General features: G+C 39.1%; 1 protein-coding gene across 1 annotated transcript in view; it reads right to left on the reverse strand.

Moving 5' to 3' along the window:
* Window positions 1-19,151, reverse strand: part of oprm1 (opioid receptor, mu 1) — a 30,198-nt gene extending 11,047 nt beyond the window's left edge. The window contains exon 1 of the mRNA XM_034151825.1: window positions 18,679-19,151. Within this exon, the coding sequence (XP_034007716.1) occupies window positions 18,679-18,944 (266 nt within the window). The 5' untranslated portion in view covers window positions 18,945-19,151. The remainder of the gene's footprint in view (window positions 1-18,678) is intronic.
* Between the last annotated feature and the right edge of the window lie 6,947 nt (window positions 19,152-26,098).

Genomic DNA, 26,098 nt, shown 5'->3' on the forward strand with positions numbered 1-26,098 from the left:
ACAGACAATGGAAAGGCTCTTCTGTTTATGTCTCTGGTAACAAAGGGATATATGTTATTGTTGGCTGTCCACATAGCAATCACACGTGGGTGGAGCTGGATAACGTCAAAAAAGGTCTAAAAGCATCTTGCACATCAAAACCTGTCGATTAAACTAAATGTGTAATAAATATTCAAATGTTTTCTCAGATAAACAAATGGCATGCAAAGTCATGAATATGTATTGATGCTGTTTCTCTCAGCACAGAGACAGGCTTTTACTTACAGTAGAATTGATTTTATTTTTGGTTTGTGAAGCACTTTGTGTTACCTTTTGTGTATAAAAAGTGATATACAAATCAAGTTTAATTTATTTAATGGATTGAAAGGTTTAGCTTGCAGTTCGACACCACATCTGAATATTTTAGGAGTCTTAAGTGCAGTATGAGATTGAAATCAAGCTGCTTTTCATTTCTCATAACGTTAAATGTGAGAGTGATTTCTATGCTGGGTGTCCCCAGTGAGGTCAGTCTGCCTGCGAGCTATCATAGAGCTCCACAGACGACTAAGACAAAATGTTCTTGTGAAACATGTACATGTTGAAAAAGGTTTTTAAATGTAATTTCCAAGGCTCAACAGTAATCATACCTCGTAATCCAATGCCATTCGAAACTGCCATGATGTTATTGAGTTAATCTGCACACACAAAGTGACAATGATACAGTACACCCTTTGGCCTTGGTTTATTAAGCCCTAACTGTCCCTCTATCTCGAGGTAGTTCACTCCTGATCTGTTGCAGCCCTCGCTTCAATAATCCTAAATCCTCTTAACAACCAGAGATGACAGTGAGTTCATTAAATTCTGATTAACTTTAACACAGACAGCTTAGTGTGTTTGTTATTTCAGGCTTTATTTGAGCGGGGACCGATGAGACACCTGGAGATACAGTAAGAGCTGTCGCCCTGCACTGAGCTGTGTGCTGCTGGTGTTTTCCAACATCTCCTTATTGACTTTGAGGCTGTCGTTAACATGGCTGCTTGTGTTTCTCCTGTGTGTTGTATGTCTGAGGCTTACTGTGTACGTCCACATCCTGAAATTAACTAAATGAGGTGTTGTATTAATGAGTTTTCATCTTTTATTTCATTCCTCGCCCTTGAGGTTTTGTCACACTGATTGCCACATTATTGTCAGCATGCTTTGATTATATAATACATTTCTTGCACTCTTTATTACTCTACATTTCTGAAACCTGATGTATATCCAAAAATCAATAAGTATAAATGTACAGAAGAATTCACAATTTACTTCCTAAACATATTCTTGTTGGCATATCATGTTATTATAGGTCATTTTTCCAGCATTACACTATTGTGGGCAATGAAGACTCTAAAAAATATTGTATTCATTAACCGTACCAACACTGGTAGAAGTTGCTGTGCCAGGTATAAAACGTGGTGCATGTGGTGACCCACCATTTCACACTGAGAATATAAAGACAGTAATCGGAGAAGCAAATACCAAATACCAAAATGTTTGTGTATATATTTTTTGGATGTAAATGGTCTGCAAAGGCTAAAATCCCAATTGGACTCCTTTTTATTAACGTACATCTGTATCATAGTGACATCAATATGTAACACTTGCTCTTCACTGGCTAGCGCTCCAGCACATTGTAAGTGATGGGGGCAAAGGGGTGGGACATCCAATCAAAACAAAGCTGTCCAGCTAACCAATCAGAGCAAACTGGGCTAGCGTTGTATCCTTCCCACCATCGCTATGCCTGCAGTCTCCTCTTGGATCTCAATGAACTCTGGTCCTCCATCTTCTTTGTTGGTGTTATCATGTAACGTGGTGGTTGTTTTTATTCAAGCATTCATCTTTTGGCTTTTATGGATAGTAGAGGATTGACAGGAAATAGGGAGAGAGGGAAGATAGTTTGTATCCACAAAGTCAAAAAACAGCTGATTAATAATCAGTATTGGCGGCTTTAGACCTGAAACTTCTGTGTCTATAATTACATATTTAGTCAATGGTTAATCAGTGGAATTACTCTACTCATAACATACACTTAAACTCAGTTTTTTGTTAAACCTTATTTGGTTGTACTTTTGATGCATATCCCGTCCATAGTAATACATTGCGTTGCTTCAGTGTTGGTACTCCTGTCTACTTCTCTTAAGATTGGGCGTGCAGAACGACATCTACTAAAAGGTTTTAGTTGAAACTAATGGATTTTGAAGGAAAACTATTTGTTTTGCAATATATTCTGACAGTAAATAAATGTATCCTCATTATGATGTTGTTAAATGTATTTAGGTTGGCATTTTTCAGTGTATAAAGGTAATTTCTCTGAGTTAGGTGAATTCAAAACACCTATGAGCTGTGCATAGCTTAAATGACTGTTGTGTCATGTCAATTGGCAACATTCATTAGAATTACAATATAGATTTTTGCTGAGGAAATGTAACACAATAAAACATTAATTGTCCTGCCAGCAGCAATCATTTGATTAGAATCTTTGAAAAAGAGGATACATATCTCTCCCTGGCCGTTTCTCATTTTGACTAGAAGAAATTGATCCTGTCTTCATTCCACACACACATTAGATAAGAGCATTGTCTCGTTATATTTCAGTAAACAGAGAACAATGAAAAATGTTTACTGGAAATACTTAGCCTATTATTGACAGGTAGGGAAAGTGACAGTGAAGCCACAGAGACCATTTGAGTAATCTTCATTTTGCCTCTGTGAGGAAAACAACACTTGAAAATAGAAATTGCACGATCTGTCTCTAAATTACCTTGACTTGGTGTTTTCCTGGACCACTGAACCAAAGAGGCGGCAGATAAATGTGCCGTATTGGACTTTAAATTATCCATAACAGTCCTTTCAGAGAAATAATGTATAATTCAAAGCTTTCCATCTACCCATTAGCTGTGGTTCCCCCCTTGGGGAGTGAGATGCATTCTTATTCCTCTTTATTTCCCCTTAATTGAGAAAAACAGATTCAATTATTGACGGTAATTGTCCCTGAGGCCATTCTGATGAGAAATTGGTATTACAAACTCACAAGTACCAGTCAAAAGAAGAAGAATTCCAGCCATACTTCATAGCCAGATGCATTATTTAACATTCAAATGATAATTGGTTGGTTTAATGTGCTCAACAGAGCTCAATGTGGTCTTTTGGACAAAAACGTAATTATAATAAAGTACATTGGCTTCGGCCTTGCTATGACTGAAGACCCGTACTAATCTTATGTAGGCTGTATGACAAATGAGTGAAACTAAAATCACAATAACCTCTAGCCTGGCTTCCTTATGAGCCTCATCTGTTGCTGGAACTGTAATGTGGAAACCCAGAAGCAGCTTTATAGTCTGCCATTTTTCTTGTAAATGACAATTTCTTTACTCTTTTCAGTCCTTGTGAAGTTGATCTTAATGAAAAGGTCAATGGCAATACATTTAGACTTTCGCATAATTGCAATTAGAGAAGTTACCACCTTTTTAATCCTACATATAAATGCCACATTTCAGTATCAACCGGCTTATTTGGTTTATATAGCCTGGCAATGTGACAGATAAAAACTAAAAGGACCCATTGGTGGCCCTATAGTGACATTGGAGGGTATTACCAAAGTTATTATAATTCATCCTTAGAGATCCATGTTCTGCACCAAATTTGGATACAATACATGCATCAGTTATGAAGACATTTCTTGCAAAACCACAAATGATATCTTCATGTTGGCAGCAGAGAGAAATACCATTGGGATTTATTGTCCTGTAACTATGGATGTCTGTACAAAACAGGTGCTGAGATATTTCCGTGACTGTAGATGCTTTGGCAAATGTTCTCACATTTTCAATTGCGATAACACAATAACAGACCTATTTGATATCAGTGCCATGAATGTTTAGACACTGAAACTATTTGGCGCTGTGTGTGTCGTTGGGATGAACCAGGCTGACCCCAGCTGTTCAATCACACAAATAGCTGCCCAATTGTTTCTCGCTGCCAATAATCTCCAATCCTTGAGTTCGATTCCCCACCAGGGAAATGTGAACAGGACTGGAGAAAATACACCTAGCTTCTTGAGTTCAATTACTGACCAGAACACATGAGGGATGAAACAGGACTGAGAAAAAACACCCAGCATGTCCACAGTTCATGAATATGGTACGCTGCATGGAGCCATTCAAAGGTTCCTGCTGTGCCAATGTTAATAAGTTCATAACTGTGTGTTGGACCGGGCTTCACCATGGCAACCGACGCAACAAGGCAGAAGTGTGTCTTGTGTCGTGATTAAATAACAGTTATAGCGCATTAAAAATCATGAGGCAGCCACGAAAGACAACATTGATGTTTCTGAGGCCAATTAAAAAGCACATGGCATGAATGTGTGGCAGGTTTTCTTCTTCATATCTTCCTACAGTATACTCACACTATCTGATACTGTCTAACGGGTTTAACATCAGGCAGTGAGTGTTGCGTCTTCACTTCAATTATTCACATGCCCTAAACAAGAATATTAAATCTTTAACCTAATTACGTTTTCATTTGCTTCAGTTAACGGCACAGTATGTAAACAAAAGGGAGAAGTGGTGATTATTTTGCGTGAAGGGAGATAGAACAAATGAGTTTATATAAAACAAACTGGATGAGGATTTATTATAGTTTACAGCTCATGACCTGCTCATGTTAGCTGGTTTAAAATAAACATTTTCTCTTGGTTTTGTTGAACGGCGTGGTGTTTAATGTGTCAAATCGATAACTCTGGAATGCTAACAGATACAAAGAGATGAATGGTGGCTTGACATTCAAAGCCAGCCTATAAACACCAGTGTGGACTTTGTGTGTCTAAATTTGGAACAAGGCTTGAGTGAATCAACAGTCTTGTCAACATATTTCAACAACTGTCAAGATGAAACCCACACACTCGTGGCCAACAGTTAGAGACAGAAGCTGATTCATTTGCATGGCTTTTGTTACACAGCAAGATAAACATGATTCATCATTGGTCTGCGATGCTGGTGTATGTGAAGCCCCGTATGATTCATGGGCTGCTGCTGGGGGCAGACAAACCATTAAGGCCAGGTTGCAGCAACAGAGACTTCTTATGTGAGCAGACATCTGGAAGCCTCTTGGCTCCGACCAATAACATCGTCCATGCACACAGCGGGGCGCGTGATTGATTGGCAAGCGCTGGCTGTTAGCATGTCTGGCTGCTGGGCACGGGTAAATGAGATCTGTGTTTACTACATGCATGTAGTATTAATGTTGGCGTGCAATATGGATAACAGTTCTCAAACACCGTTTCAATCACAAAGACCGTTTTGGACTGATTGAGTTAATGATATACCTGTCAAATCAACGCACTAAATCACAGTGATGACGATGTAAAATCCAATATTGCCATGAACATATCTTGTTTATTGATTTGCCAAAGTACTCAGTGACCTTACTGGCCCAGAGGGATAAAGGGAAAGTCAACCTAATGCAGTGTTTCTCAAAGTGGGGGGCAGAGAGACCAGAGGCATGATATATATATATATATATATAGAGAGATATATATAGAGATATAGAGATATATATAGAGATATAGATATATATATATATATAGAGATATAGATATATATATAGAGAGAGAGATATATAGAGAGATATATAGAGATATATATATAGAGAGAGAGAGATATATAGAGAGATATATAGAGATAGAGAGATATATAGAGATATAGAGATATATATAGAGAGAGAGATATATATAGAGAGAGAGAGAGAGAGAGAGATATATAGAGAGAGAGAGAGAGATATATAGAGATATATAGAGAGAGAGAGAGAGAGATATATAGAGAGAGAGATATATAGAGATATATAGAGAGAGAGATATATAGAGAGAGAGAGAGAGATATATAGAGATATATAGAGAGAGAGAGAGAGATATATAGAGATATATAGAGAGAGAGATATATAGATATATAGAGATAGATATATAGATATATAGATAGATGTTGTTAGCGACCTAGTGGCCGGGTCTCAAACAGTTTGGTCACGATTAATGTTAACAATTATTTCCGAGGCACACGTTTATATGATCATTATAGTTATAAAAAAACAAGAGAATAAATGCAAAACAGGTATGAAATACTATATGACAGTAAAACAAGAATAGAGTTTAAAAGGGGAGTGATTTGTAAAATATCCATAAAGAAAAAGTAAATCTGTTTAGAGTTCTGTTTCATATGGGTGTTGAGAGATGTATCCATAGATCTCTTAATGTTGCTCTCAAAGTGCACCAGATTGATGCTTTTAACTTCAATATTTAAAAAAAAGTCTTCCCAGAGGAGCATGCCCCCGGACCCCCCAAGAGGATGTTAGGTCCACTCCCCACTTATAGAAATAGCACTTTACCCCTGCTTACACCTATATGCCGTGAGCTGATTATCGAGCCTTCATTGTAACAGTCGCGGGTACACTGTGTATTTGCGTGTGGGGAGTGTTGCAGTAGAAAATTCCACTGTAGCGACCGGTACATTAATGGGAAACCCTACATGTTTGAGCACCCTCTATGAAACGTCAAGATACCCCACAGCACCCCCAAAAGAAATCTCTGCTGCCGCCACTGAGCCTGCAACCCCGTTTTGAAGAAATGTGCAGTGCAAAACAGGCTCATTGCAGCCACTAATGCTGATAAGACACACTTTTCTGCCAAATATCAGCATTTTCTTTCTTTTCATTTTTTTTTCATTTTTTTTCATTTTTTGGAACAAATTGCAAAGTGGCAAAGTATTATAATACTTATTACATGGCTTAGTTGAATACTCGATTCTGATTGGTCAATTCAGAACACGTGACACGTTGTTAATCCAGAACAGACAGACCGCTGTCAAGGACTTATTGACCGTTGTTAAGGACGCTCACATCTGCACAAAGAAGTCCGGTCGATTTATCTGTATACAGTTTGGCTGAAAAGCAAACTGCATGCAGATCTAGATCCCTCCGCTTCGCGTCGGGTCCTGATCAGCCTGTCGGTGTTCTTTTCCCCATAATGACCGCGTCGCTGCACATTATCCCTATTATTGTTCTAGCAAAGGGATTACACAATTGTATTATGTATTTTTTTTTTTGAGCACACAGACTTATGGAGCATTGTTTTATTATCACTGTTCTAGCAAAGTGATTTTTTATTTTTTTTGAAAGGAATGCTCACGTTCATATTGATGTATTTTAATAAATGTTAACTTGGCCCATTACGTGACTATTTGTGTTGGGGGGGCCCGACTTTTTTTTTTCTCCAAAGGGGGGGCCTGACAGAAAAAGTTTGAGAACCACTGACCTAATGTAAGCAGTATGGCAATATCTCAGTATGGAGAGATTTCACAGGATTACTCTTGACCTGCTGGTGAGATGAAAAGTCTGGGGATCACCAAACTATCATGTGGGGATCATGAAAATGTACATAATTTCATGGCATTACATCCAATATTTGTTGAGATTTTCCCGCCTGGAACCATGCGCTATCATGGCTTAAATGCCCCATAAATAAATAATATACACAAAGCATGATTAGCATTTTATGTTTTTTGCAAGCAACAGACTTCACTGTGCAATTACAAAAAGATACTTTAGCCAAACACGCATACAAAATAGCGTATGGACACTGGAGATGTATGCTGCAGGAATAGTTTCTATATACTTTTATTTCTCGCCTGAATCACCACAGCTGTTGTCCTCTAAAGCAGAAGGCTACACTTTTCAGAACTACTTTTAAAGCATAACAGTGTTTAAAACTGGCACTGTTAGTTTGTAATGAAGTTTTCTTTTAATTTGCCTCTCAAGAGAATCATTAGATTTTCATTTAATGTCATTATAAAAAAGTAGAGTGGACTTATAGGATACGTAATTGAATGTAGTTTATGTTCTATGTAATACGTGGTGTAATAAAATACTTGATATAATATGCATTACTCTTGACAGTAAAACACTTATCATAGAATAATTTGTCTTCAGAGCCGTACATGATGTGAAGATGTTATTAGGACTTCAGAGTGTTAACATTACATTATTACATTTGACTTGTTAGACGCTTTTATCCAAAGTGACTTACATACATTCAGTACTGTGGACAATCCCCACAGGAGCAATTTGGGGTGAAGTGTCTTGCCCAGGGACACAACGACATGCTGACTACAGTGGGACTCGAACTTGCTACCCCCTGATTCGAAGTTCAGCGCACTATCCACTGAGCCACATCCTCCGTTAAGGTCAACCATTAGGTTTATTCATTTTGTTATGCAGAGATTTGCACAGCGTTGTGCGGCAGTGAGTGACAGTATCACTACTAGTATCTATTAACACCAAATGGCTGCACATGGTTTAATGTCTTTGTGCTCACTTATAAAAGGGTTTCGGCCTTGGACCTGCCGCCACAGCATCACGTTGGGTCGTCTGTGCTAAATGCACTTCTCACATTTATATAATTTGCAGGAGTGGTGTCTTTTGTGCCTACTGTGGTGTGAATGTTCCCTTATAGGTGTATACCCAGAGAGTGATAACGCTGTGCTAAATGACAGATCTGTTTATAAAGTACTGTATGTTCCAGCCTTGGGCAACAACAGACCAACAAAAACAAGTATTACCAGCCATAAGAGAATTAAATAAACGACTTCTATCTTCGGTCTGCATGAAAACGGATAGTTATTACTTTATTAGTGTTAATATGTTTGTATTTCCCTCATGGTAAAAGCTCAATTGAAGTAATCCCACATTATTGTTTTTCCAAAACTCTCTTGGAAATCATCTCAGTAAATGGAAGTCATTAGACAGCCGCCGCTGGGGATTCTCTGCAGGGGAAACAGATCCCAAACCTGCCTTAAATGTTGAAAATGGCCCCACACACACATTGTGAATGGCAGTGGCAGACTAAATGAGATATCCACTTTTTGTCTGATGTAAAGTCTTTTAGAAATAGATTTTTCTTATTAAAAGTTCTGAAAAATTAGTATTTGGGTCGAATAGGATTGGGATATCTGAGGCAACGTGTTGAGTTGCTGGTAATGGCTTCTCATCACATTCTAAAATTGAGTTTTAGTAACCACTGTCAAATGTTCTTCATTACAAAAGCCGTGTTGTCATAGAGACTCTCAATGGGTGATACAAACGCTATTACCCTGAATCGTTGGTTTTTAAAAGACTGTCAGAGAGAAATGTACACCATTTAGTTCTACTAATATAAAAATATAAAAGACACACACAAAGCACAAGGTCAAGTGTGAAAGCACATCCGCTTTATTCATTCATATTTTATACAAAGATACAAAGGAGGGATTGCATTTGCTCTGTAGTTCAACCATTCTTGACCATGAGGTTAGATTTACAAATCTTCACCGCTCTCACTTTAATATGAATCCTTTTCCATGAGAAATTACTTCATATTGAAGGTTTTTCCATAAATGTGTTGAAATTGTGCTAATTTAAAGACAGTGTACCAAAGGTCTGATTTAAACAGTGTAATGAAGAAATATTTGTTTTCCTTTACAAAACAGGGGGACAAACGGCAACAAAACTAAATGAAAAAGAACAACAAATACATTGATTTTTGTCTTAAAGGGGACCTATCATGCAAAATGCACTTTTGTACGTCTTTTATACATGAATATGTGTCCCCGGTGTTCCAGGGAACTCACCAAGTGTCAGAAAACACAACCCTCTCTATTTTCCTCCATACCCAAATCTCTAAAAAAGGGGCTGCAACGGATCTGATCAAAACTGATCCAGATTTGAACACTGTCCTGACGTCAGGACGGTGGCGCTACGGCTATTGGGCCAACTCCACCAATCAGGAGGAGACAGACACGGCCATTGCCGTTCGAAAGCGCTGTAGTACATATGCCAGGCCAGTAGATGGTGCTGTTCTCACTGAATCTGCCCTTGCAGAGCAGAGCTAAAAAAAAGTGCAAATTGAGCGAAATGAGGCATGGCTAAAATGCATGATCTGTTTGGTATTTTGAAAACAGAAACGTATAAATATACCTTATATAGGTATGGCCCTACAATATATCATTTAAATATACCATGATAGGTCCACTTTAAACTAATGGCTTAATGGTTTTTTTCCGTCGCTGTTGCTATTGTGGAAATGATAACGGGGTTATTCCAACCCTCTTGGTACTGGCTCCTGATTTAATATTGATGGCAGCTTGGTGCACACACAGGGCTCTCTGACCTTTCCTTGATGCAAACCTCATTTAATCTGATATATTTTCAGCATTTTGAAAAGGCATTTTTTGTTATTATTAAGGGGCATGTTTTAATGTGAAGGCACTTGTAATATTTCTTCCTTTGTATTGGATGGGATCTAGTTTTCAGGCTGTTCCTTATCAGCTGAGATCTTATTGTTTCCATTACAATTTGTTTTGTTTTGTAGAAGTATATAGCCTGTTTTGTTACTATTCTGCTTTGCTTTGGTTGTAATGACTTTGCAAATCCACTAAATTGCAGTGACTTGAGTGACCCAATTATAGTTGGGTGCTTCTCAACTAATGATTTAAGTCTTAATGTCTCAGTCAACGATGTGACAAGGTTTCAGGTCTGGTTCAAGCAAAGTTGTTGAGAAGAGTTCATTCCAGGATTGAGTCTGGTTATTTATTCATTTTTAAAATATTCTGGTTCTCTCTTGGAGTTAGTAATGCAATGTGTTGCAAGTGGACATGAAAAGCCCAGAGGGACAGAGACTGAGCCAATGCCTTGCTATAGCATGGTGATGTCAGAAATGAAAGGATGAAATTAAGCAATAATATACCCACTTACAACAATGGCCTCATTAAGAGATGCTCAAATGTAGGTTGGGAACACTTCAAACTGCTGCCACATGAGATCATGCAAGTCACAATTACACAAATGACATCAATCGCATTTATTCAACACTACAGCATTGTGGTTTGCTCATGGGCCTGACTTCTATAATGGTTTCCTATCACCAGAAATATGATTTAAAAATGTTAGACTAATTTAAACCATAGGCTCACTAAAGCTGTTAATGGAAACGCGGAACTCAAGAAGAGGTTGTTGGCTTGTTGCTTAGGAACACTTTGGTAATGTACTGAAGATCTTCTCCAAAGGGTCTCTCTCTCTTAACTCAAGTGCAACTGTTTTTACCTTTTTTTACATTACATTACATTTCATTTAGCTGACGCTTTTTATCCAAAGCGACTTACAATGACCAATTACAGGGACATTCTCCCTGGAGTAACTAAGGGCTAAGTGCCTTACTCAAGGGCACACTAGTGGTGGTGTTGTTGGCGGGATTTGAACTCACAACCTTCCGATCTTCAGCCCACCTCACTGACCACCAAACCTCTAAGTAAAAAGGTTTGGTGGCTCTCAAACTTTATTGACTTTTACTGTGGTGAGGCCATCAGTTGACCCCTTTGGGTGGTTTAGTTTGCTTGGCACTTTGCAACTGTGAGAGATTCTCGTGGAAATCCACGTTTAAGAAAAGATTAAAGGATGTATGGAAGGATTCAGGCGGTTACAAGTAGGGGGGTGTAACAACATCGTCAAATAGATTTGTGAAACGGATACCCTCTGGGAGTTTGAAATGCCAGCCGTGATGAAGATGGACATGTTTAATTGCACCTGTCATAGAGTATAACGAATCTGAAGTAGGGTAAGAGTGACTCACTTTTTAATTGACAGGAGGACAAAAGAGCCGAGAGCACTCATCAAAGAATCTGTCTTTTGTTTCCTCCTCTTTAGTTCATCATTGTCCCACAATTCTGTCGCCAATTCAGCAGAACAGTGACTTTGGGTGCATTCCTACAATTCAGAATTGTCATCAATGAGCAATATTTCCTTTTTGTCGTTATATCTTCTGTTCGTTTCCTGCAGCAGAACACCTCCGATAATGTCTCTACTGACAAGGGTGTCATTGTCCAATGTTCACCGGTGTTCAGAAGCTCCATACACACACACACACACACACACACACACACACACACACACACACACACACACACACACACTAGGGCTGACGATAATCGCGTTATGCGCATGGACGCGGGATTATTGCATTTATTTTTGTAATTTCTTTTGTAATTTCTTTATTTTTTATTTTTAGGACTTGCGATATTAAGTAGGCAAATGAACTCAAACACATCATGTTACAATTATTTTGCTGCTTGCTACAAAAGGAAAACTTGCGCGGCTCTCATGTCAGGGGTACTTGAGTGAGTGACATGCAGGCTCTGCATGCACAGCAAACCACCAATCACAACCATTCTTGATCAGATCACAGCAGGATAACCGAGCTAGCTCAGCTTGTTGCTCTGATAACTTAAGATCCAGAAGTCCGTGACTAAAATCCTTCATCCGGTTAAATATTGTTAAAAAAATACCAATTGTATAGCATTAAAGTTCAAGAAACTGTCTTTTCTTCAATTCCTGTATTTTTTCATATCGCAATATATATCGCAGGGGAAGAAAATATCGCAATGTCAGTTTTTTCCAATATCGTGCAGCCCTAACACACACACACACACACACACACACACACACACACACACACACACACACACACACACACACACACACACACACACACACACACACACACACACACACACACACACACACACACACACACACACACTGGAAGGACCATCTAATTACCTCCCTGCACTCTACTCATTGTTGTATCCCTAACAAGAAATTAGACTCTGCACCACCCTGGTGTGTGCTGAAAAAGAAATGTATTAAGAGCAGCATAAAGTATCTCTGAGTCTAACAACGTGCTGTCAAATGCTGATAACAATAATTTAACTTCAGGCAGCTTTTTCATTAATGCAGTCGTCTAGCATTATCTCTTCAGTAGCAACTGTTTTCTGTATCGCAGCCCGGGGCAGAGGTCTAAGCCCTGAATTCATTTTTCCCGACTCCTTTTGCCAGGTCATTTTCGTCCGTACTCTAAAGCAAACAAAGTCATTGCAGCATAAATCCACAGGCGATCGGCAATTCTCGAGCTCTCCACTTATCATTAGTTACCAGAATCAATGCCATAGTACACACTTAACATGTTCAGCGCTGTACGGCTGTTAGAAAACTGAGTTCAGAGCTCTCAGCTTCCAATGTTTACAGCGTGTGAAGTGTTAGGAGCAGGATGTGCCAGGTACTGAGCACAGCGCACAAACACACAAAGGATGCTGGTTAGACGTTCAGGTTTGCCATCACAGCTCTTGAAAGAAGAGTAAGCTGGATGCACAGGTACATAAGCAGACTCATTATCATGCATTACCTAGGAACGGTACTCAAATTCATGTGTCATCAAAGAGTGGCTTTAAAAGGAGGTCCCAGTGGTTGATTTGTATGCATAGAACCCACTGTGCATACCCATTAACTCATTTGTGTTAATAAGGGAAAGCCATTCTCTTTAATCCCCCCCCGCCTGCTTTAACTGTAGTTTATAATTAGAGTGTGTAAAGAAGACTTCTTGGAATGCAAAAGCAGAACCTGCGATAAAACAGATATTTTGTTTTGCATAAAGTCCGCTCTGCTTCACCATGCTGTCGTTGTATAATCATTGAAAGGATTGGCCCTTTGTCAGCTATTATCCTTCCTCACGCACATACTGGCTCCTGCCTCAAGCTTTTCAATGTCAATAATTGAGGACAAAATTTGCAGTTCTCTCGTTATCTGAAGTGAAAATGTGGCTTCTAATTTAAAGAAATGAAGTGATTATCGTCTTTATTGCGTACATTTCCCTCTTTGTGCTTGCCTTTCTTTCTGAAAGGAAATTGGTACGGCAAAATAACTCTTACTAGTCTGTTAACTTCAGCTATAATTTAGAAGTTCTTTATGCACAAAACAATTTAGTTTCCCTTTCACTTAAACTGATGTTGCTTTTAGGAAGTGTAGGGTGTGCAATGGACTGGAGAAACAATTACAGCAAACCAATACCCTTTCACTGTATGGGTATACGCATGTCCTTTAAATTCACAAAGACTTTTAGTTTGCTTACAATTGATTCAAACACGAGAGATTGTTTTAGGAAAGTCTTTAAGCTCTCTGGATCTTATCTGAGCATTAGCCACGCTGTCGACAGCACATTCGCAGAGTGCAGGTTAGTCCTTTGAAACTCAGTCTGAGACTATTTGTCATGTCAGGCAGCAGGAGCCATGAAAAACCCATTAAAGGGAAACATTAGCGGAGATATATGACATTTGTCTTGTGAAGCAGATTGTATTGACTCTCATCATAACACCATCTTTCATGTGACTGGGTTCAAATTCTCCCGTTAAGAGCAGGGACACGGATGTTTAGAAGTTACTCTGACATCACAGAGCAGGATCTTGGCCTTTTTCTTTTAAGTTGCAACAGGATTATACATTCGTTGTGCTCCTACATGCCATAAAAACAGCTGTTTACTGATATACTCAAAAGCCTCTTAAGCATAGAACGTTTTATAATTGCTTCTGACTAACCAGGGAAAGATGGTCATCTAGTGCGTGCATGGTGGATGAAGGCAGGATTTGGGAAGGACGGGGAGTCATTTTGCACTCATCAAGCTCAAAATGCCTTCCATTGTTTCCATGGTAACAGGAAGCACTCTGCACTGGCAGCATATTCCTTGTGGGAGCCAAGCCGTTTGCTGTTCAAACGCAATTTATTTTTCCGATTGAGCGTGCAGACCTCTGGTTGTGTTTGTTTGTTCACAAGAAGTTTGCGGATGTGTCGAGCGAGCAGGCGAGGGACAGCAGAAGGACAGAGACATAAAGAGTGAGGGAGAAACGTTTTATGGCTTTAAGGTTATCAGCACTCAGACAGTGAGTGGGAAACCTTCTCATCCAATGCAGTCTCTATTTAATCAAGCAAAACGCAACCAAGGCCATGACTGTCAAGTGGGGATGAAAAGTTCTAGATAAAAAGACTAGATTTCCATTTAACAGTAAATATCCATTGTGTGTCATTAGCTAAATGGGTGTGATCTGCCAACAGAGAGAGACAATACAAAGATACAGACAGAAAAAAGATAGAAGACTTTGAGGTTGATGGAAGTTAATGGATTGTGGTTCTCAGAGAAATGAGACACATCCTTCACCTTCCTCCTAATTCCATTAAATCCTCATTCCGGCAAATCAACCAAACTTTTCTCGGTCACAAACACTCTCATAACCGTACATGCTTGAACACACACACACAAACACACACACACACACACACACACACACACACACACACACACACACACACACACACACACACACATACACACACTGCTGGTTGAGTCAGTATCGTTTCATTACCCTCGAGAGGATGCAGAGCGTGTCCTAAATCTGTTCCCACCCACAAAATAGTCAAGGATGTGAGAGCTCAAGTAATGCCCTTTACATCTAACAGCAGCTTTGTAGATAAAGTACTTTGGAATACATAATGCAAGCTTGTATACTAACTCATACATCGTAACACTCTTGTTCCCTCGCCAGACAGCTGAAGTTCTTAAAATGATGCCGGTGCATGAACAGAAGATACCTGAGGGTCCCAAAGGTGAAGCCAATGGGGAAATGCCTTAAACCGGCTTTATTTACATGGCCATCACAGAGGGAATCTACTGGTTTCAAAAGAAGTCAGATTGTATAGAAGACAATGAAAAAATAACTATTACTTTGGAATAAATTATTACTTCAGTGAACATTTTCCTATTAAGTTTTTTCGTAATCCAAAAGAAAATCGCTTCGTATGCTTTAGGCGTGGCTACCTTGTTTGACTATCGCGATGTTGTCGGGTCGGGGTGTTGTCTTTGTTTTTGTTATAGAACTTACTAGCTTACTATACTCAACTATACCCTTTTGTGTTCCAAATAAAATGAAAATCAATCACACCAACAAAGTGACTTTTACATACATTTAGGAACTTCTACTTATGTGAGTCTTTGCTGCGTTGCTGTAGGAGACGGTAAAAAGCAATGAAAAATGTTGCATAGCGTGAACCCTAAATGAATACCGACCGTTACACACTATTACACTGTAGTCCGCCCGGCCTGCAATACACAAGCTGACAATCTCAAAACGACACTGATTGAAGAGGTGGAGACGAAGTAGTGAAGAACCTGCATTCGTCCATACAATGAACGCAACAACTAGGCTGCTAACTCTCCCAGTGGGTGAACTGGGATTCAGTTCCTGTTTAGCGCATACGTTAGAGCTGGCGATACATAATGGATTTAATCTGATTGTGCCATTGATTATTGTTTCTGCTGGGCGGCTTTTTGGTTGCTTCAATTACTGCAGCCCTGCATGCAAGACACTTATCGGTTGTCGATTAACGAAGGTCAACTATCGATCAGGAAAAATTGAATCTAATTTTGCACGTGGCATTGTGATGCCTTGTTTTGCTTTAGTGTCTGCTTTGAAGTTTATATTGTATATAGATATGTGTGTTGGTGGCCTTGGTGATGCTTATTCTGCAGTATTTTATTGACATAGATAAATAATGCTTGTTGCAACCGCATGTTGTCCGTTGCTCTTTTTTTATGTATTATTTGTCATTTCTGTTTATTTGTAATTGTATTGGATGTTGTCCTCACTTCTGGTTCATTCGAGTGATGCCATACTGAGGAAGGTGGTGTCATATTAATAATTAATCAACAGTTTTATTGGCAGGCTTCAATGTCTGTGTTTACTGAAAAAGACTGCTTTCATCGTATTTTACTTTGACATGTCAATGCACTTTTAAAACATTTCTAGAAGTGTTATTTAATTCAATAGTTTCATCATACAACATCATAGTCTCACCTCCTTTTTACAAAATGCAATGTGGTTTTATATGTTCTGATTTACATTTCAACAGATTTTCCTTTTCCTTTTATTTGAGAACCTTGTTATGCAAGTAGTTTGAATTTTACTTGAGGAAATTATTCTCGTACTGTTTCCATCTGTGACCCAATAGGCCGCTCTGGCGTAAGTAATTTGGGGTAGAAAACATCCGGCATAAATGCAGTAACATCCTGCGTAGATGTGTGTCAGAATTCTTAAGCAAAAGAGAACTATTCGGGGACTGAGGGGATGATGTGTGCACTCTGGCAAATGAGCATTCATTTTGAACTGCATCTGACCTGAAAACAGTGGAGAAATGAGGAGAAATATTGGTGAAACAAGGTCATGATAATTTATAGCAATAATAAAGAATAATTTTTTCTACCACTATCATTTATCTAATGATGGTGTTGTTTCAATTTCAAAGCCATTTAAAAACCCTTTTTCTGACAGGTTCAGCACAGCAAATCTTCCACTTGACCACTCTCAACTGATTCTATCACACCGACAAAGTGGGTAATCACAAGTGGAAAACGGAGGTGGACCACTCAGCTTTTTCTCAATTCTCCTCAGCGTTCCCATTGCTCACCATCAATCTTTTCCCTCTCAGGATTCCTCTCATGGCCAGCTTTGTTTTTCAGGTTCATCTCTCATGTGATTCTCCCACTGCTTCATCTATCTAGTGATTTGTAGTAGGCTACCTCAAACGGGGCTCATCTGAAATGACGTTGCATCAGCTGGGGAGCATTTAACCAACATAAATGTCAGACTTTTATGTGTAATTAAAGTCACTACCTTTGAAATCCACACTAGGGGCTGGTGTTAATAGCCCAATATGTGATTGTAAATGTAACAATGTCTTAATGTAACCCAAAGGTCATTTATTTGGAGATATAGAGTTAGTCATTCATTTATTAAGACACTTTTAAACTAATAGACCATCCTAATACTGAGTGATTTCTCCCTGCAAGTGTCCTAAGCCAGCTGGTTTATCTGGGTAATGAACAGAAGTTAATGTAGTGTGCAAAATGACTGTGAGATCAGAAGAGATGAAAGAGCAAGTGAAGTGTGGACCACTCACCATGTATTATTATTATCTCTGACTAATTGTGACAGGTTACAGAAGATATTTTTTAAATGATGTCCACAAGCGACCACATTTGGCATTAAAGTGGGGAAAGCAGTTGAATACATATAATTTAAGTCTCTGAAGTTGTCATGTAAAAAACAAATAATACTTACTACTATAGTATTCTTTTGTAGTAATGTGTTTGAAGTTGTGTTTAGAACTTTCATCACACAGGTTGTATGGCAACAGCTTGTTGTAAGACCATGTTCAAAACTGATTCAGGCCTCATCTAATTTACATTACATGCACAATAATGTACAAGGAAACAGGACACTGCCACAGAGCATGAAGCCAGAAGCATCTGACTGGATATATGGTGCAGGCATAATGTTTTTGTTATGTGCTCACATGATTTGCAGTCTTTTCCCGTTTTATCCATTGTGGTAAATTGGACGAAGGAGACAGAGAGAGACAGCGTTGTTTGCTGTTTCAACAGACAACATGTCATTCCTCTGTCTGTTTTTATGGATATATTGGGTGCTTTCTGTATACATTTTCTCTCCTTCTCCTCACTCGACTCGCTGTTTTGCGCGCTGGGGCAACTTGCTGTGAGGTTGGAGATATTTTACGCACACACTGCAGCTGAGCGTTGTCAACAGCACTGCATTCCCATGTTCTCACATAAACACACGTGCACACCTGTCTTTACAGCATGATAAACACAGCAACAGGTCGCCGTACTGTCCTTTCTCACTTACAACTGTGTAAAAGGCCTAATTACTGTATCACACACATTTTGTAAGAACTTTGCTGTCTTACCTGACGATGATATACATGACCAGCACGTTTCCAACTAGCCCCACCACGCACACTATGGAGTAGAGAGCGGTGATAACGATGGCTATGATGACCGGGTTGGTGTCGTCCTCGGTCAGCCCTCGCTCCCTGTCGCATCTCGCCTCCGCGAAGCCGCTGGTGGTGTTGTTGTTTTTGCTGCTGAAGTTCCCACAGAAGCTGCTGTTATTGTAAAGCATGGAGACCTGGCTCTGGAGGAGCGTTTCCGAGTTGTTGCTTGCGCTCTCCATGGTCCTCGTGTGTTGTGTGGCGCACGGGAGTCTCGCCTGTCCTCGGGTGCCTGTCAGCGGACTGTGTGCCTGTGAAGCCCCGCTGGGTGCTTTTCTGTTGTTTTGCCTTCGCGAGCGCTGCGTTTCAGCCGCGGGACGCACCGCCGGTAAAGCTGACCGTGTTGAAGAATGTGGGCGCGTGCGATGAGGCGGGTGAACACCAGCATGCGCGAGTTTACTAACGACCCTCGCGCGGCAAACTGAGCCTGCACGGTACAGAAGCCACGACGTGAAAATGAGTTAGTTCGCAACCTTCCTTTAATCCTGCCTAGGCTCCTTCCTCCCTTCTGTCCTCCCCTTTTGCTTCCTCTTCCTGGCTCATATCATTCCTCCCTTCCATCCATACTTTTTTCCTTCCTTGTTTTTACACCTATAGTAGGCTATCATTCCTTCTTCTCTTCTTTCCTCAAGGCCTTTCCCCCGTTTTCACTGATCTTTGTTCATCCCTTAATTATTTCCCTCATTTTCTCCCCCTCTTGCTTCCATCCTCTTTTTTTAGGGGGCAATGTAATGGAAGCATACTAGACCTATAACTAAATGTTTTACATGTGAAACATCCGACAGCACAAGAGAACATTAAATATGTTGGATAATAAAACACTACGACAGCAGCAAGTACCAGGAAAAGGGACAGTGATGCACGATGACAAGGAGTTCTGGGATTATCTGTCAAGTTATCCGTGCATGTACGTGCAGCGATTTGATGAGTCTCCTCAGTCCTGATTTTGGTTTCCTGTGCTGTATCCTAATCAGTGAAGCCAAGCGCGGGAATGTAGCACAGTGTAATCCAATAGGGATTGATTTTAATCAAGATAATGTCCCTGCTTGTCTCATTACAGTTTCAGAGAGGCGCAAAATGGGCAAAGATCATTTACTAAACGTGCTGGGGGCCTGTTTGGTGTGAAACTGTTCAACATTACCCGTACTCAAAGTCATTATTATAAATGTGTTTTACAGTCCCTTCAATCAACAAAATTCCCACAAAAAACCTTGTTAGCTAATGGTATTATGTGTGAAAGCAGATAAAACCTGAACAGCGGCAGGACTTTAAAGCTTTAATGTTGCAGATAAGCAGAGATAATCCTATCACTTTAAATGCATAGGGATGTTTTCAAATACCCAAAAACAGGGTTTCATTTAGTTGGGATGTTGCAGCTGCCCTTCTGTTTGGTTTTCATACAAAGAAAAATGGCCTTTCAGTTCTCAGCTTGATATTTTACAAGGTAGATTTACTTATGTGGCTTATGATTGAGCAGTCTTTGAAAAAGGTCAACTTCCTGTACTGTGTTGTGTGCCGATAGGTATACAGTATGATTCATCAGTGTGAGATGTAGGCGCTACAAACAGAGCACAGATGGTCGTCAAATTTCAAGGACAGATTCTGATCCATCATGACTGTCTTAACACTACAGGGAATTTCATACGGAGAATACTGTAACCTTCGGAAATACACACTTCACTTGTTTATAAGGAATGAAGAAGTAAGGACTGTGTATTTTCTCCCTTTCGCACTTTACAAATGTATCTCTTAATAGCAAAGCTTTATAGGAAACATTTGGTCATATATTTAGTAATGTTTCTAGAGTTGAAGCACCCTTAGGGAGTTTACATCCTACAGGTAAAACCTACACTTTCAATGCTTAATTTCTGGAATCTTTGACCCAGAATCCACTAAAATGTAATTCATCGCATTGTAGAGAAGGCTTTGAAACCCCTTCATCTAGGTGATAAATATGTAATTTAGTTGTTAAACATTTTCTTACATTACAATGTTTTGTGTAGCTCATAAGTAAAGATGGGTTCACTCCATGCCGACAAGGTTGCTTTGGCAGAGGGGGGATATGAGGAGAATCTCTATTCTCAGAACCATATTCCAAGGTTTCGGATGGGTCTGCGCCAAGCGGCAAACTCTGGGGAAGAGCCGGGACGCCAATACGGAAGTGCCACAAACTGCAGTTCATATATTGGCCGATAGGCGCTGACTGCAGAAAAGAGCAATTTCCATAGACCCCCATGTTAAAATGCCCAATTTTACAGCCTAAAAAAACATGTTTCTACCCATGGATCCAATAAATATTATTATAGATATAGTTAGATTCCACCTTCATGATTATGGATCTGTGAGTGAATTGTTTTCTGACATGACCCTTTTATTTATATTAGGTCTTAAAGTTTTTGCATAAATTAGGGCGTGGTCACATTGAGTGACAGCTCTGTCAAGTGACTGCTGCTGTTAGCTTCTTGTCTCTCTGCTTGCTGCTCCGTCTCCGTGAAGCTACAGGGACTCTCCATGCTCAGTTCATCCAGGGAACACAACTTGACCCTGGCCGTGTTTGTTTGTTCTTCATGCTTATATATCGGACTATTGTGACTCGGTCTGCGGTTAAAACAGACGGTGCATGAATGCCGTTTTGCGGTAAGTGAAATTCGAGTACTTTATTTATGTGTTTATGATTTTAATCAGCTACGTAATGAATGTTAAGGCTTGGGTTAGCGTGTGAGCGAGTGGTAGCTACATCGGTGCTAACGATGCTAATCGTATCCTCCAAGTTAACTTAAAACCATAGACTGTATATATAAAAGTTAAAATGAAATAGACAAGTGTTAAGCGTTAAGTGAGATAGTACTGTAGAACAAAAGGCTTCTGTTTGAGGTTGATCAAATAAGGTTATCCTTGTAACTTAGAGAGATATTTTATTATGTAGGTAGGAACTGTATGCATCGCTAAGGTTAATTTAAATTGGCTATGCTCAAGTATGTAGACAAGCTAACGTCGAAGTAGTGTATGTGAAATCAACCTCACAATAAGATGTGTGTATATTACAATTATTAATGTCATATTTCAAGATGATTACTTAGATATTACAATATGGTTGGTTGAGCTGGAGTTCATTATTGAGCTTACACGTTAACGTCACAGTCATCTGAAGAACGAACCCAAACCTTGTTGTTTTTATTAATTGCATTACCAAATTGGTATCAAATAAACAGTAAGCATTGGTAACACAACTTCCAAAGTTACAGTAAAATAAAAAGGACCCTGACTCGGACAATACACAATCCAACATGTTCAACAGAAGAGAATAAGTTATATTGTTTGTACACATGGTTCTTTACATATATATCTGTTTGTTTAAAGTTTCCAGGTGATGCAGACAGGCTGGACCAGAGAGTGAGAGACAGAACTGGACTCCTCACAGCAGTGAACTTCAGCACAGGTACAAATACTCTTTTTTCATACTGTACAAAGAATCAAGAAAGATATTGGTTTAAATAAATGAAGTATTGACTTTAATACACTGATATACATTCAATTAAACAATACTAAATACTAGATCACCTACACATCAGTGAAGTTGAGGGTTATTTCCATGCAAAGGGTTACATGTTAACAAGCAATATTACTTTGTCAGCTTTCTAATTTAAGGTATTGAAGGCAAAGCTATAGAGTGGCGAAGTCCCTCCCCTTCCTGTGGACCTCCATGGGACCTTATTTCGGAAAAATTATGTATTGAAGTCAATGGAGAGAGAAAGATTATCTTTCGATCCCGTTTGAATTGTGCCACGAATTACACATATGATGTTTGTCAATTTAAAAGATAATTTTGCAAGTCAAAAAAAAAAAAGTGTCGTAAAACTGTGAAGTAAAACTGTGAAGTAACACATTTGTTTGTGTGAAACGCTCAATGAACTACATCTCTGGTCAACAACACACGTCACCAAGATGGCCGTCACTACTGTCTTGTCAACAAAACGATTGACTATCACCACAATGAAACACGTCCTGAAGAATGTCATGCAAAGCTGCCTGCCTGCCTTCCTTTGATTCTCTCTGAACTGCCTGGTCGTTTTAATGTTTAATGTCAACCATTTGTGCAGATAGCATGAAGTAGAGAAGATTGCCGATGCTAACGTTAGCGTTAGCATTTCTCCCCCGGGCTTAAATGGTGTATTATAGAATGATCACACCGGTGACAGTACTATTCAAAGGGTTCACGAAATATGACTACTACTCTTACTGTTTAACATTTTGGGTTACTTAATGTTACTTCATGTTAAGGCTAATAAAAATGACAAGGCTGTAATGCTAACTAACGTGCTAGCTACTAGCTAGGTAGCTAACTTGATCAAGCCACTCCTGGTCCTTTCATCAGACGGGAAGCAAAAGAACGAGCAAGACCCATTGCTGGTATAATAACAACCTGGTACTAAGCACACAGGCATCTTGTTAAAGTTATCTTATCTTAGCCAGCGCCATATAGATAGATTATATCTATATTGCGCTGATCTTAGGTATCTGAATGGTGGAGGAAAACAATTGTGACATCACTTACGCGACTCTGGGATTTGTAGTCTTTCTAGTTACGTATTTTTCATAGTCTTATATTTCAACAGTTTTACGACAAACTGTGACTTTTTTGACATGGAAATTATTTTTTAAGATTGACAAACATCATATGTGTAATTCATGGCACAATTCAAACGGGATCGAAAGATAAGTTTTCTCTCCCCATTGACTTCAATGCATAATTTTTCCGAAATAAGGTCCCATTACCCGGAAGTAGGTGGGCGTGACTTCGCCACTCTATTAGTGAGAACTGCTACTATTTATCTCTCAATATTGTCTGTAAAAAACGTGGTAAAAGTTATGATTTCAGTGAGAGAACAGAGCAAGCTTCTACAGTTGCACTAAGTTTTGATAACAGTTAAATATTATTTTGATAATAAAATATATTTCAATGTTGAATGTCATACTGTTCATTCATAATCTGATTGTCTTTGTAGCTCACTGTTGAAATAAAATAAAACATTACAATTACAAAATAATTATATCTACAGCCCCTAAACACAAACACACCTCTTTCATAAATAACACACTTGTTCTGCAATAATATGTTTTATGTTTCCTGTAATTTTTGTTAGGAAAGGACATGCCTGAAAGACACGACTCAACATTTTCTCCTTCTCTGAGGGTCAAGAAGAACATCCAAGAGGAAAATTAAAAGCTGATGTTATGAGATTTTATGAGATTTTAAGACCAGTACAGGACATTCACTAAGAAACTACTTTTATTGTGAAGTCAGCTGATCGAATGCACCTATTTCCACATCTACACTCCATCAGCTGATTAATTCTATTTGCCTCACTTTATGAGCTTCACAACACCTGTACCTTGTACCGCAGAGTTTGCAACGTCACAAATAAATGGGGCCAATCTTCAGTCGGATGTGAATGTGTAATCTAACATTTTCAGTAAGAATAATGGACAAAAGGAGTGCAAATTCAATTTATTGAAATGTGAACCAAAAGTTAATCAAACATGTTTTAAATAAAAAAGCACATATGGACAGAAGGTGTAAACCTATTAAATGTATAAGTAAACACATTTAGTCAAATAAAGTGACAGACAAGGCCTGTGCAGTTGGTATCAGCTATGCCCAGCATGGGCTCCTCCATCAGGCCTGGTCCTCCTCGCAGAGGAAAGACCCTCAGTCCTCTCCAAACCAACAGACAGGACGTCCATCACACTGAGGTTTCTCCCTGAAGTCTCTGCAGCTCTCTGGACACCACGCTGTCTCAATCCGTCCACACTGAATATGAGAGGGGAAAAATGAAAATAATAAATGCTTTAGACAATAAGAAATATAAAGTTGACTGTTGAGTTGCTCAGTTTTTTTAGATTGTCAATACTATTACTGTATAACTAATATCTCAGGTTAAGAGGCACCTTCAAATAAAGATTGGTCTTTAAATACATTTTGTCTTTTGAATTGTTTGTCTAAAGTCAAGGATCTAGAACTGGTACTTATAGTTTTAATGATACAGTCTGGTTATAATGCTGTTTGGAGGAGGCCTCACAGGTAAGAGCACTAACTAGCTACCATCACATGTACTGTACCTTAGCTTGACTTAAATGTATTAAACGTATAATTAAGTGATAGCAAAATATAAATAACTAATGTCATGCAAACATATTAATTTGCTTGATTCCAGTGTTGCATTTAGCACATTGCATACAAACGTTAAGGGATTTTAAGATTCTGAAGTATTATGCTAATAACTTAGATTATTATTTATAGTTTTGCTGAATAGTTTCATGTCCGCTTACCTTAGAAACGTAAAATGTGACGGCAGTGTGCAGATGGGGAGCATGTTAGCTTAGCTTCTTAGCTTGAGCTAGCTCTGTTACTTCCCAGCTGGAGGCAGCAGGTCCCGCCTCGGCTCCGCCTCTTTGCCCTTATTTGGAGCAGGCGGGAGTTAGACTCTGACGTCACTGTCGAGCCGTTAGTGGCCGACTCCGCCTACTAAGGGCTTCTCGGCAACTCTGCAGAATCCTATGGGTGACGTCACGGACCCTACGTCCATTTATATATACAGTCTATGGTCTGCGCGATATGATTGTTAAGTGCAATACTTAGAAAAGTATTCTCGTTGTCAACAAAAACAGGTCAGCGGGACATGAGAGTTTAGAGAAACAAAGATTGAATCAGTGCCAGAGATAGTCTGCAACACTATGAACCATGGGAACGGTTTCAAACTAAGACCCTAGGGAATCATCAGGAAGAACAGGCGGTCTGGAGAGTTTGTTAAGATCATTTGGATGTTCTTGTCATGACAAAACATGGCATCTCATGCAACTTATCATACTACATTACGTATGCCAGGTGGGTGGGGAAAAGCAGTATATATGTGTGTGATATTTGTATAATCTTGTTATTGTCGCTGTGTTGTACCATATTTGAAACTAAAACTCGTCGGGCTTCACTCTTCAGATCTGCCTCTCGTCTCATTTTTTCTCGCCACAACAGGCTTTGTGTCATAAAACATAAAATAAAGATGAAACAAATTGAAATATAAATACTATACATTAAAACAGGTTTATTTTAAAGGAACCTTTAACTCCTGCTAAAATAAAACTTGAAAAATAACAAATAATTCCACCACTGCTTCAACTCTTTTAATGTACATTTGGGAATGCAAGTATTCCAATAAGACACATTACAAAATGATTTGAGTTTTCAAAAAAAGTGGCAGGAATTACAGAAATGCATTAAAGTCTATTTACACACTCTGTCATTCCCACAGAGATACTCGAGTAAGCAATTTGCCTGGGG

The sequence above is a fragment of the Trematomus bernacchii genome, unplaced genomic scaffold, assembly GCF_902827165.1.
Source record: "Trematomus bernacchii unplaced genomic scaffold, fTreBer1.1, whole genome shotgun sequence".
Classification (NCBI taxonomy): Eukaryota; Metazoa; Chordata; class Actinopteri; order Perciformes; family Nototheniidae; genus Trematomus; species Trematomus bernacchii.